At 38.2% G+C, this 12803-nt stretch overlaps 1 protein-coding gene across 16 annotated transcripts in view; it reads right to left on the reverse strand.

Moving 5' to 3' along the window:
- The window catches only part of LOC308188652 (solute carrier family 12 member 7-like), a 78924-nt gene that overhangs the window by 1106 nt on the left and 65015 nt on the right, over nucleotides 1-12803 (reverse strand). For 9 of the 16 annotated variants that reach the window (XM_080577925.1, XM_080577933.1, XM_080577934.1 and 6 more), the window contains 5 exons: nucleotides 12651-12758; nucleotides 10472-10588; nucleotides 8044-8225; nucleotides 6704-6718; nucleotides 301-434 (listed from right to left, as the gene is read on the reverse strand). In XM_080577925.1, coding sequence (XP_080434051.1) covers nucleotides 301-434; nucleotides 6704-6718; nucleotides 8044-8225; nucleotides 10472-10588; nucleotides 12651-12758 — 556 coding nt within the window. The remainder of the gene's footprint in view (nucleotides 1-300; nucleotides 435-6703; nucleotides 6719-8043; nucleotides 8226-10471; nucleotides 10589-12650; nucleotides 12759-12803) is intronic. The other 7 variants (XM_080577929.1, XM_080577939.1, XM_080577930.1 and 4 more) reach the window with 3 other exon arrangements.

Here is a 12803-nt window from a genome sequence, read left to right on the forward strand (position 1 = left end):
TGGGCACTTCCACCTGCTTATTCAGGCAGAAGAAGTGAAGACTAATTCTGGGGATTTCTACAAGAAAATGTGTTGTTCTGCCCTACTGACCTACATAAAAGAGAAAATAGAAAGTTAAAAGAAAAGTTCAACATTGAGGAATGTCTTGCATCAATTCAACTGACAAAAACTCCGTGGCTGACAGTGGTAGCACTATCAACACTTGATTTTTTTCTGTGAAATCGAAAGTAGACAATGGCACAACCAAAAAAATCAAACTTCCAATTTCAGGAACTATAGAAGCAATATAGCAGAGGATACAGTTTTCATCCCCTTTTCTGTTTTTAGGAGGTCCAGGCATATTCAGGAGAACTAGTTGCGCATGTTGTGATTTATTAAGTACCACTCCATTGAGCTTCACAGCAGTATGCATTCTTCTTACATTCGACTGATTCCTGTACACAAACAAATCTTTTTAGGTATTGCCACAATACTTATATATTTGTGCTTATAAATTAATATGTACACATCTTATGCATTTGAATTTATAAGTGTAATCTGTATACATGTATAATAAGCTATTTTCATGGACCTCACTCGTACATATTCAATATAAATTTGAGAAAATGAAATGCCTATGTTTTAAAGATTTTTTTCTTCAAAAATAAAACTTAGAATTGCCTGAATATCATCATTAAGTGAATTGCCAAAATGCACAACCCTTTCAATTGTCGGTTATCTTTTACAAAGATGACACAAAAGCTTAATTTCAATGGAAATGAAATTTAGTCAAATACTGAGAATCCTGCTAATTGAACTACATAAATATGTAACTGGATTTTGCAAGAAATTCTAAACATTGAAGGAGCTACAAAAATACAACAGAAAGATTACGGTATTTGTTATCATGTCCAGTACAAGACTTCCCCTGTGGTCCTTTACAGGGTTATTGTAAGCCCGACAAAGAAAATTCATAAACAGCAAAGAATTTATGAGGAAAAAAAAATTCAAAAACACACAATAACACCCCACCCCACCCTCCAATTCCCATAAAATCATGTGAGCTCAGCTGGGCTCCCATACTGCCTTAGGTCTGGCATATGACTAGTGGCAGGACATAGACATCCTCTGAAGTGCCTGACCAAGTCCAGACTCTTTTGAATTCCACCAACAGTAGTCAAAATGATAGTACAAACGCTTCAGCACTGTTTTAGCTTAGGAAAACAATGGACATGAATGAGATCCCTTTTCCCAAAACAAAAATATTTTGGATCTCAAAATTTACAAAAGAAAACACACACTACTTTGTTCTGCTGCCACAGGCAGAACAGCAGGTCATTTCAGTGGACTAACCCTATATTTAATTCTAGACTCTTCCAGCAACACAAGGCCACCATCAGATTACATAAATAAGTGCAACATTCAGAAGAGCAGACAGACACAGGTTCATTCAAACAAAGGGTGGGACAACATAAATGGAGAAGGCTGGGTGCATGTGTACTTGTGTTCCAGCACACCCCATTTTACTGCAAAGGGAACAGCTGTTAACACTAAACTATTAGAAATGGCATGTCTCAAGTCATATTTTTATCCTTAACTTTGCAGGTGCAATCAGAAAAAAACGACATTTGGCCTGAAACTTAGTGATCTGTGCAGACCAGCCTCACTAATACCCATTTTCCTCCAAAAGACAGTGACATTTTTAAAGCTAAGTTTATCAGGCTGGGGGATTTTCTGTCACAAGGGCCATCTGTCCTGAGTAAGAACCAACTGTAAGCAAACCATATATGGAACAAAAGAATACTTGAAGCTCAGCTTTTCAGAAGCAGAACAGCAGCTTAAGGGGACAAAAGAACAACTATGAGGAGAGAGGTGTATAACTGAAGAGGTGCATAAATACTGAATTAGAAATTTTAAGCTACATATAAAATAAAGGCGAAATAGGGTAGATGTAAATTTGTGATGGAGCGGACAAGCATTCAGCACTGAAATAATGGGTCAAATTGACTGTTCACTATGTACAATGTAAATTGAGGTTATCTAACCTCATTTCCCTTTCAAGTGTTGGTCAAAATGAAATAATATATGGAACACAAAGTAAGCCTTCTAGTTTTCAAAAGAAGCTCAAACTGGTAAACAGACAAAATGAAGACAACACAGGTCTGAAAAACAACAACAACAAAAACAAGCAAACAAACAAACAATAAAAAACACACAGAGCATCATGAGCTGCTTCCACACAAGTACAAGTAGAGATGAGATGCCCCAAATGGTGCACTAGTAAATTTGCACTAGTAAAGGCCAACCTTCTTACTTTGCTCTTAAGACAGGATAGTGGGTATTCAAAGGCTGCAGGTGTCTATACCACCTACCCCAGTGCTGTTTGATGCCTCCACCTAGACAGCTGCTGGAGGGTGAGGCTGCAGTGCAGACTTCAGACTGCAGGAAGTGCCTAGATCTTTCTCTTATGGCAGGCACAGAGGCTTACCTGTTTGCAGAAGTTGTGCCCAGATGGAGGGCTTCCTGCAGCAGGTAGCCAAGCTGCTGTCAGAAGTGAGAATCTGACTGCACAACATCAGGGAACCTGAGGAGTTAGGTGGTTCCATGTGCAGTTTGCAGCAGACCCACAATCAGAAACTCCCCCCGCAGGAATACACATAAAGAAACAATGCTCAAAACAGAAAAATGAAGCTTGTTACGGCAAGGAAAATCTGAAGGGACTTCCCCCACTGCCTGATATGCCCTTCCAGAACCAGTTTACTGCTCTAGGGACTACAGAGGAAGGACCTGTCATGTCAGGGGAGACACTGGTGTTGACTGAGCCAGCTCAGTCTATTCCCAATATAATGATCAGTCTAACCAAGAAAGAACGATGGGTGATAGTCATAGCTGATCCTCTTCTGCAGGGAATGTAAACACCCATTTGCCAACCTGACTTAACCTCAAGAGAGGTTTGTTGCATATAAGAGACTCACGCTGGGGATGTCACCAAGAGACTACCAAGCCTTGTACAGCCCACAGACTATCCACTGCTTTTATTTCATGTGGGTATCAATGACTGTCGAGAGCAGTCCAAGGCATATTATGAAGGGCTACAGAGCCCTTGGAGCAGCTGTAGAGGCTCTTGGAGCACAGGTGGTCATCTCTTCAATCCTTCTGGTGAGAGGAAAAGGCTTTGAAAGGAACTGGTGCTACAGACGGGGATTTGGCTGTTTAGACCATGGGACTCTTTGAGAAACCTGGTCTGGGGACCACTGAGGACTGATGGGGTCCATGTGTCAGAGAAAGCAAAAAGTATCTTTGGTTACAGGCTTGTCAAGCTGGTGAAGAGAGCTTTAAGGTTGCTGGGGGAGAGGAACGCTAGTCCATAAGACTTTTATTGGTCAGCATCAGCAATAAACGCTCAGAGATGGGAAAGGGAACAGGTGTCAGTGGGAGAGCACCTGAAGGGGAGCACAAAGGAATTTCAATCACTTCATCCAATAAAACAGTTTCATCGGCCCAATTTAAGTGCTTCTATTTCCCATGCTGCACTTATTTAAACAAGGTGAACTTGAATTTTTCTTAAGTCTCAGGACTTTCATGCCTGGAGTGCTGTGATAGATGGTTACAGACTCTACAGGAAAGATATGTAGGGAAAGAGAGGAGGTAGGGTAGCCGTTTACAGTAGGGAATGTTTTGACTGCATAAACCTGAGTGATGGTGATGAAAGGGTTCAGTGTCTCTGGGTAAGAGCCGGGGAAAGGCCAATAAGGCTGATATTATGGTGGGAGTCCATTACAGCGCACCCAACCAGGATGAAAATACAGATCAAAAATTCTATAAGCAACTAGAAATCTCACAATCACTAGTTCTCGTTCTCATGGGGATCTTCAACTTCCACAAAGTCTGTTGAAAATATAATACAGCAAAAGGGTGACAGTCTAAGATATTGCTGGAGTGTGTGGAGGATAAATCCCTGACACAGGTGGTGAGGAAGCGAACTAGGGAAGGTGTCCCACTTGAGCTGTTGTTTGCAATCACAAAGGACTTTTGTGTGAGGTAGTGGTTGCAGGCCATCTTAGGCAAGCAATCACAAAACAATAGAGCTTTTGATCCTTGGTGAAGTAAAGGAGGCAATTATCAAAACTGCCTTGGATCTCCAGAGGGCAAACTCTGGCCTATTTTGAGATCTGGTTGACAGAGTCCCTTAAGGAGACAGTTCTGAAAGGCAAAGGACCTAGGAAGGCTAGAGCTTCTTCAATAATGAAATCTTAAAAGCACAGGAGCAGGCTGTCCCAATGCACCAGAAGTCAAGCCAGTGGTGGAGAAGATCAGCTTGGCTGAACAGAGAGCTTCTTCACTTAAGAAGAAAAAGAGAGTTTATGAGATCTGTAAGAAGGAGCAGGCAACTCAGAACTGCTGTCAAGTCGTGCAGGCAGAAAATTAGAAGGGCCTAAGCCTAACTAGAACTCAATTTGACTAGTGCAGTAAAAGAAAAATGCTTTTATAAATACATCAACAGCAAAAGGAGAACTAAGGAGAAACTCCATCCTTTGTTGGATGTGAGGGGAAACAGTAATGGAAGATAAAGCTGAGGTACTCAATGGTCTTTTTGCCTCAGTCTTTACTTAGTAAGACCTATTGTTCTCAGTGTACTCAGCCCCCTGAGTTGGAAGATGGTGACAGGGAGTGAGATGAAGCCACTATAATCCAATGGGAAGCTGTACATGACCTCCCCCATGTTTTGAATGCTCAAAAGTCTACAGGGCTGGACAGGATCCACCAAAGAGTACTGAAGAAGCAAGAAGTCGTCCTCACCAAGCCACTTTCAATAATTTACCAGCACTCCTGGCTAACCAGGAAGGTCCCAGATGACTGGAGATTAGCCAATGTAACTGCAATCTACAAGAAGGACAGGAAGGAGAATCCAGGGAATTACAGACCTCTCAGTCTGACCTCAGTACCAGGAAGGTTATGTCATCTTGAATATCATCACACATTCTGTGATCAGATCCAGCCAGCAGGTCCTGCTGCCTGACTAACTTGATCTCCTTCTGACAAGACGACCTGCTTATTAGATGAGGGAAAGGCTGTGGATGCTGTCTACATGGATTTTAGTAAAACACGTGACACTTGCCCACAATATCCTCCTGGAAAATCCAGCTGCTTATGGCTTGGACAAGTATATGGCTCAATGGCTGAAGAACTGTCTGGATGGCAGGCTCAGAGTCACAGTGAATGGAGTTCAATTCACTTGACAGCTGGTCACCAGCAGTGTTCCGCAGGGCTCAGTACTGGGGCCAGTTTTGTTTAACATTTTGCTAAAAATGATCTGGATGAGATCAAGTGGACCTTCAGCATGTTTGTTGACAGTACCAAGTAAGGTGGAATTGTTAATCTGCTTGAGAGTAGGAAGGCTTTGCAGGAGGATCTGGATAGAGTAGATCGACGGACAGAGTCTAATTGCATAATATTCAGCAAGGTTAGATGCCAGGTACTGCACTTAGGTCATAATAATCCCTTTCCACAGTACAGGACTGGGGAAGAGTAGCTGGAAAGTTGCCCAGGTGAAAAGGACCTGCAGGTGCTGCAACAACCAGCTGAACATTATCTGACAGTGTGCCCAGGTGGCCAACAAGGCCAATTGGCATCCTGTCCTGTATCAGAAATAGTGTGACTAGAAGGACTAGCAAAGTGGCTGTCCCTTTGTATGCAGCACAGATGAGACTGCACTTTGAATGCTGTGCTCATTTGTGGGCCTCTCACCACAAGAGAAATATTGAGTTGCTCACGTGTGCAGAGATGAACAACGAAACTGGTAAAGGGACTAGAAGACATGACTTAAGAGGAGTGGCTGTGGGAACTGGGATTGTTTAGGCTGGAGGACAAGAGGCTGAGGGGAGACATTATCACTCTTTAAAACTACCTGAAAGTAGGTTGTCAGTCTCTTTTCTCAGATGGCACTGACAGGGTGTACGGAAACTGTCTCAAATTGAACCAGGGGAGGTTTAGATTGGATTTTAGAAAGAATTTCTTCACAGAGAGGATGGTCAAGCATTGGAATGCATTGCGCCTAGGGAAGTGGTGGTTTTTCCATCCCTGGAGGTATTTAAGAGACATGTGGATCTGGCACTAAGAAATATGGTTTATCAATGGAACTCAGTAGGCCAGGTTGACAGTTTAACTTGATGATATCGAAGGTCTTTTCCAATGTAAATGATTCTTTGATTCTACTCTATGATTTTTGTATGCTAGAGCCATACCCAATCTATTATCTGCACTCACTATAGTTCTATACGTGGATTGTGGAAGTGAGGCAGAACTGGCATTTGATGGAATGTGAAAGTTCTTTGTGATATAACTACTTGGACAAAAAGAATGGAACTTATCACAGTGGGGGCTATTTTTCTAGACCAAATTTATATTCACTTTTTATTGTATTTTTTTTTATATTTTCATCTGGTGGAGAAGAGTACTGTCAGATTTTGCATTCTTCTAGAAACTAAAGTACTTGCTCTGTGACTTACCTTGAAAGTTGATGATATTTAGAAGAAAACATTAACAGATAATGAAGAAAACTATTTTTCAGTGATAAATGCTAAAACACAGCATAGAAAACAATGAACAAAACAACATACAAACTGCAAATCATGATTTAGGAACATGCAGACAGTATACACCACCACAAGAACCAGGGAACACAACCAAAATTGCTTAAGTGAAATGAAATTTAGAGACTTACAGATTTCCCCATTCTCTACATGGAAGGGAAGCAAACGTATAAAAAATTATTTTTATGCTATCAGGTACATGTTAATTCAACAATAGCAATGCATTGTACAGGCACACCAAGTTCAAACTATAATTTCCACCCTGATCATATACAGTAGTTTTTAAATAATAACACCTAAAGTCTACACCTTGTACAATTCTAAAGAAACAGGAAATCTTTCCAACATTTAAAAGAAAAAAAAAAGTCTAAGAATTAGAGCACCTGTTTTTTGTTCTGAGCTCCAGAAGGTGAGCAAGATGTTTGGAATTTGCAAAAGGCAAATTCTTTCCAAAAAGCATAGAGCAAATCCACAAAACAATTTAGGATTTTAGGAAAGTACACCTAGAATTAGTGCCTAAATCTGACTCTAAGTCCTAGATTTAAGATATGTTTCCTCTAGACATTAAATTTCCCTTGCCATCCACAGTTTTGATTTGAGCATGGGCAGAGAATAGACCAGACCATGCTTAGAATTCCTTTCCTTCCAGAACTCAGAAAAGATGCGTGCACTTGAATCACAAAACAGGAAGGAGGCAAATAAGCTGATATCCTTCTTTCATCGGTTTCTTGAGTCGACTATATCAGGCCTGACAGTAGCTCTTATTGAGTAAGTGACTTATATTTTAAAAGATATTAAGAGATAAAGCATAGTTTCACCAGGAAATACTGAATATATCAAGACATACGTATAAAGCAATATAGACCTTGTGCTTATATACTCATTTTAGAGGAAGAAGACCTAATAAATTTTTTCCACAAAATCATATAAATCTCTTTCAAGATATTTAGTTTATCTGATTCTTTGTACTTCTACCACTTCAACAAAACACAGTAAATTTAAGGGAAATGATATACAGTAAATAGGTACCCAGAAGGATAGAGGAAAACGAAAGTTATCATTAAGCATTTAACATTTGTGCTTTCTGGTACAATCCATAAGCTGAAAGTCTTAAAGTCTGTCATACTTTAGATCCATCCACAACATTATGAATATTTTTATATGTATATTAACAACGTTCATTACTTTTTTAATATTATATACATATAAAAATATAATGAATATTAACAACGTCCATTACAGACGTTCCACCCAGCCTGTCTCACAAAGATGGCATTTAAGTGAAGTGCATGGGAAGACCGTGTTTGTACTCAACTTTAAACCTGAATCTCTTAAACACAAACAAACAAACAAAAACTATGTAACAGCAACAAACCAAACCAACCAACCAAAATCCACCCAACAAACAAGAAAACCCTACACCCAAAACACAGAATCGAATACAAACTCCAACTATCACACGTGTACTTACGGCTTCATGTTGAAAATATCTTTAAAACCAGACACATTTGTGTCTTTGTTTTTATGCTTTTCAGCTACAAACTTTTCTTTGGTCCAGGTCATTTGCACTTTTTCTGGCACAGAAGCAGCCACACTTGCTTTGACAGCTGGAGTTAAGTGCGAGGCTGTGTTTCTGTCATGGATCAGTTGAGCCTGGAGACAGACAGACAGGCAGACAGATAGACACACACACAAAAGAAACCAAACCAAAATTCAGCCAAATGATCACTTGTAGATTATAGATTATTAATACCTTGAAATTGAATTTCACTGAAGTATAGCAAAAGAAAAAAAAACAGAAAAAGCCACTGTATTTTGTGAACAAATATCAGAAAGTGTTTTGATATTGTCATTAAATGAAACTGCTTGTAAAAATCTAGTTATTTGTTTACATTTGCAGGATTACTTTTGGGCTGGGACATGATTCTTGTAATGAACTAAAGTGAGTTTGAATCCAACCTGAGGTTAATCTTTATTAATACCAGGGGCTTATGACAGTGAACAATGTGTTGGACAGTGCTCTCATTCTTCCTCAGGTTTCTATCAGATAAATTGTTATTTTTAATTTGCTGTGACAATGTTGTAAGCACTGCACTTGAAAGATTTTATGTGCCTTTATCTGAACTACCAGCATGACCATTACACTTCTAAAACCACAACATTGGATTTTAGAGTTTCCATGGTTGAAGTGAAGGCCAGCCATGTTCCATTTTGATGGAAGGAGCATAGATTATTTCTGCACGCAAATGCATTTTACATAACAAAAGCCAATCACAGTCTTACCATGGAAGAGCCTTGTCTTCTGTTCTAATAGCAATAACTCAATAAATCAAACCTTTAAGAATATAATGTTACTGCCTCATGTATAAACACTTCTGAGATCTCCATTTCCCACTCCCCTTTGTTCTCTTGAGGAAAAAAAAAATAGAATATTTAATTCTTGTTTACTTTCCATCACAATACATTGTCCATAGGCTTTTGCATTTCCATCAAAAGTAACCCAAGTACAGTATCTTAGACTCTTATGATTGTAAATAAATAGGTATTGGTGGAAGGATGATTGTTATTGTGGTTTTTGTTTGCTTGCTTCCTTGTTTTTAAAGTTTTAACAATTAGGAACCATCTTCAGATACTTATTAAATTGTGAATTGGATCCCCTATTCCATTCAAGAACCTCAATTATTCATGCTAGTGAGGGGCATTGTCCCTCCATACATGTGATGATTCAGAAGAATTGATTTCATTTAGTCACAATCAAAGACGTGAATAAAATTGAAGCAGATAAGAAAACTGCATTCATTCTCAGAACACTGATTCCCCCCAGTGGTTCACAGACTGTAGTTGTAGCTGTTTTAACTGCCTAAGTGCTCCTGTGTTTTTCCTAAATTATTTCTCTCATCCCTAGCCTAACCTTGAGGATTCTCAAATCCTGGAGCTCATTTTTCTGGCTCACATCTCTCTGTATGATGGTCTTCATATCTCCCCCAAAAAAGTAAATCATGAGTCAAGAGTATAAATCAGAAGTTACTGTGAATACAGTAGCTATTGTGAATACGGAAAAAGTTAACAAAATACATGCAGCTACTATACCTGCTATACTGCAGTATCCAATAAACTAAAACTTCAAACTAACAGATGTAAGATGAATTCAATTCAGTTATGCTTTAGGAGAAGCTAGTTCTCCATTTTTGGAAAGACAGTGAGGCCAAAACAAATTCTGAACCTATAGCACATTTTCATAAAAATGCACAGACAAAAAAGTACATTTTTGTTAGTGCTACTTTGATAACAAATTAATTCCATGTAATAAAAGGCATGCTTCCATACTTCAAGAAGAAAGGGAAACACAAAGGAATACTGCACTTCTACAAACTAGGCTATGCATCTTTACAGATAAGCAACACTTCAAGTGCACACTAAAAGCATTGATAACATCAGTCAACTTCCTTTCAAACTCAGTAAGCAGAAAAAAAATAATGACTAAAAAAGCCCTATCTATACAGTCTTTGAGAAGCTTCATCACTTCAGTAAGGGAACTAAAAGGAAAAGCAATGCTCTGAAAGCATGAAATGTGCTTATTAATCAAACACCCGCTATAAAAATTTGTAGGAGAGAAAAGGCAGAGAAATAGTGTTGCCTCTAACTCTTAAGAAAACCAATTGCTCCCAGATAATATATGAATTTTTTTAATCGAAACTGTGACAAAATAGGATGCAATTCATGTCACAAACATCATCTAGAGAAAAAAAACATAGCATGATTAAGACTATACTAAAATTAAAATTTATGAAATGCTGTTTTGGTAACAATCAACATGTTCATTTCTAGTTCAGTTTGCAATAGTAGCACTAAGTGTTGCAATGGGAAAGACCTATACAGCCAGTACAATGTCCAGCTACCTCCTCCTCTCCACAGTCATTAGTCATCAGTGCCTGTACATCTTGGCCAATGGACTGTAGACTAGAGTAGCTTTTTCTTCTGATTGAGCCTCGAGACTCATCAGTGATGCTCTGAATCTGGGACAAAAAGGTTACCAATGACAAAAATAGTCTAAAGAAAAAGAACAGATGATTGTATTATTCAAAATAAAAAATGTCTTCATTTAAACAGATGAGATTTGGTATCATAGGTTATTATACACTTGGTTTGTTTTCACAGATGTGCCACTTGTTTATATATGTATATATTGTGGAGTTCTGTACCTAACTGCTAACAGTTTCAAAAAAAGTCTCTTTACAGAGATTTGTTAGATCATGAAATGAATTGAAACATTATGGGAACCTCAAATACTCACATGTTCATGAGGGTCATATCCATTCCTATGTGTGATGATTCAGATGAATTGATTTCATTCAGTCACAATCACAAGTATGGACAAAATGTAAGCAGATGAGAAAGCTGCTTTCAAGTTCTAACTGTAGATTTATTCCCCAGGGGTTTACAAACTATAACTGTGCTCTTCATCTACATGTGTCCACATTTCTGTCAATCTTACCATCTATGCAAGAGTACTTACGTGGAATAACCCAACACCAAGTAGTGTTGGGATGGATGACCGCCATATCAAAACTCGAACAAAATTGCTGCCTGCCCCAACAGTTAGAACTAACCAGAGGAAAAAGCCAACCATAACCAAGCAGATCAGCAAGGAGGTGAATCTATCTCTACATTTTTTTCCATATCACAGAATCACAGAACGTTAGGGATTGGAAGGGACCTTGAAAGATCATCTAGTCCAACCCCCCAATATTTGAAGCATTATTGACAAAGTCAAGTAAATAAACGTTTAGCAGATGCACCTAAATCTGCAGATCTTATTCTTTGCAGGCATATATTGTAATTACGCTTGAACGAGAGCAAACCAACCAACTTCATCAAAAAAAAAAAGGGAGAGGGAGAGGGAGAATCTAATGTCTCCTGTGCCCCAATTCTGCAAGAAAACCCAGCCATCACATGGTCAAGATCAATCAAAGTTCACTTAAAAATAAGTGAGAGAAGGAGGGAGGACAAGGACAATTCCTCAGGTATACGAGCAGGCCTATGAAGGAAAAATGAAAAGAACAATGTACAAAAACAAATTATCTTGATGAAGGTTTGAAGAAGTACAAGCACAAAGAGCTCTTTTTTTTTCCCTTTTTTCTTTTTTTTTTTTCTTTTTTTTTTTACTAAAAAGATTTTAGGTAGATTCAGACCAAAAGGAAACTATTATGACACAGATGAAAAGGAAATTACAATGTACAGCAGCACATTTCTATAGCAATACAGTGTAACTTTAGGAAATCCTACAAAAATGAAAAGGATAACTAAGGACAAAAACAAAGGAACTACACAGGCATGAAAGATAAATGTCAAAAAAGCTTAGGTGTTAAATGAGTTACAATTCCCATTAGACAAAAAACACCAAGACAAATATTCTAGTTATTTCATGAATGAGCAGTTAAACACTGTAGAGGTCTCTCATTTGGCATGGGAGGGAAATCACTACAAATGACAGAACAGCCAAATTATTTAATCACTTTTACAGCACTAAAACATGTTGGTAATAATAGGATAGTTAATAGAATAAATGAGTGGAGAGAAACACTAACCAAAAGTGAAAAAGAAGATCATTTTTAATAAAGTTACAAATATTCAGGAAAACACAGCTGCATAAAATTTGTCATTACGATGTACAAAATACCATGGAGGACTAACAAGAGTAGGGGAGCAGCAAACAGCATCCTCATCTGGAAGAAAATATGGGCTCAGAGGATTAAAAGCTAGTCAGCCTAATTTTGTCTTTTGGTGCCACAAAAAACACAAAACCCAACAAGAAAAAAAAAAAATACACACACACACAAACCCACAAAAACAAACAAACAAAACCACCAGGAAAACTATATGAACACTTATTCAAATACATATGGATTTTTTTTCTTCAAATTATTTTATTCAAGTAAGTGAAACCTGCTGCAGAGAAAGTAACATAGAATACAGTTATAAAAGCTTTTGACAAGTGAGAAGCTGATAAGAAATCACAAATAAGAAACACTATTTTCAGATTTTTGACAGAGTATCTTACCAAGCTGAAATTCCTACCTCTCTTTCTCTTTCATTCTTTGATAGTTGCATCTGTTTTAGCATCTGGGATCGCTGTTCCATCATAAGTGTCTTTTCATACGTAAATGCAGAAATGTCATTTTCAAACTGCAAAAATGATTGGCATTAGAAACATCCGAAGTACTACTCAAA

Source organism: Anser brachyrhynchus, assembly GCF_964034855.1.
Source record: "Anser brachyrhynchus genome assembly, chromosome: 2".
Taxonomy (NCBI): Eukaryota; Metazoa; Chordata; class Aves; order Anseriformes; family Anatidae; genus Anser; species Anser brachyrhynchus.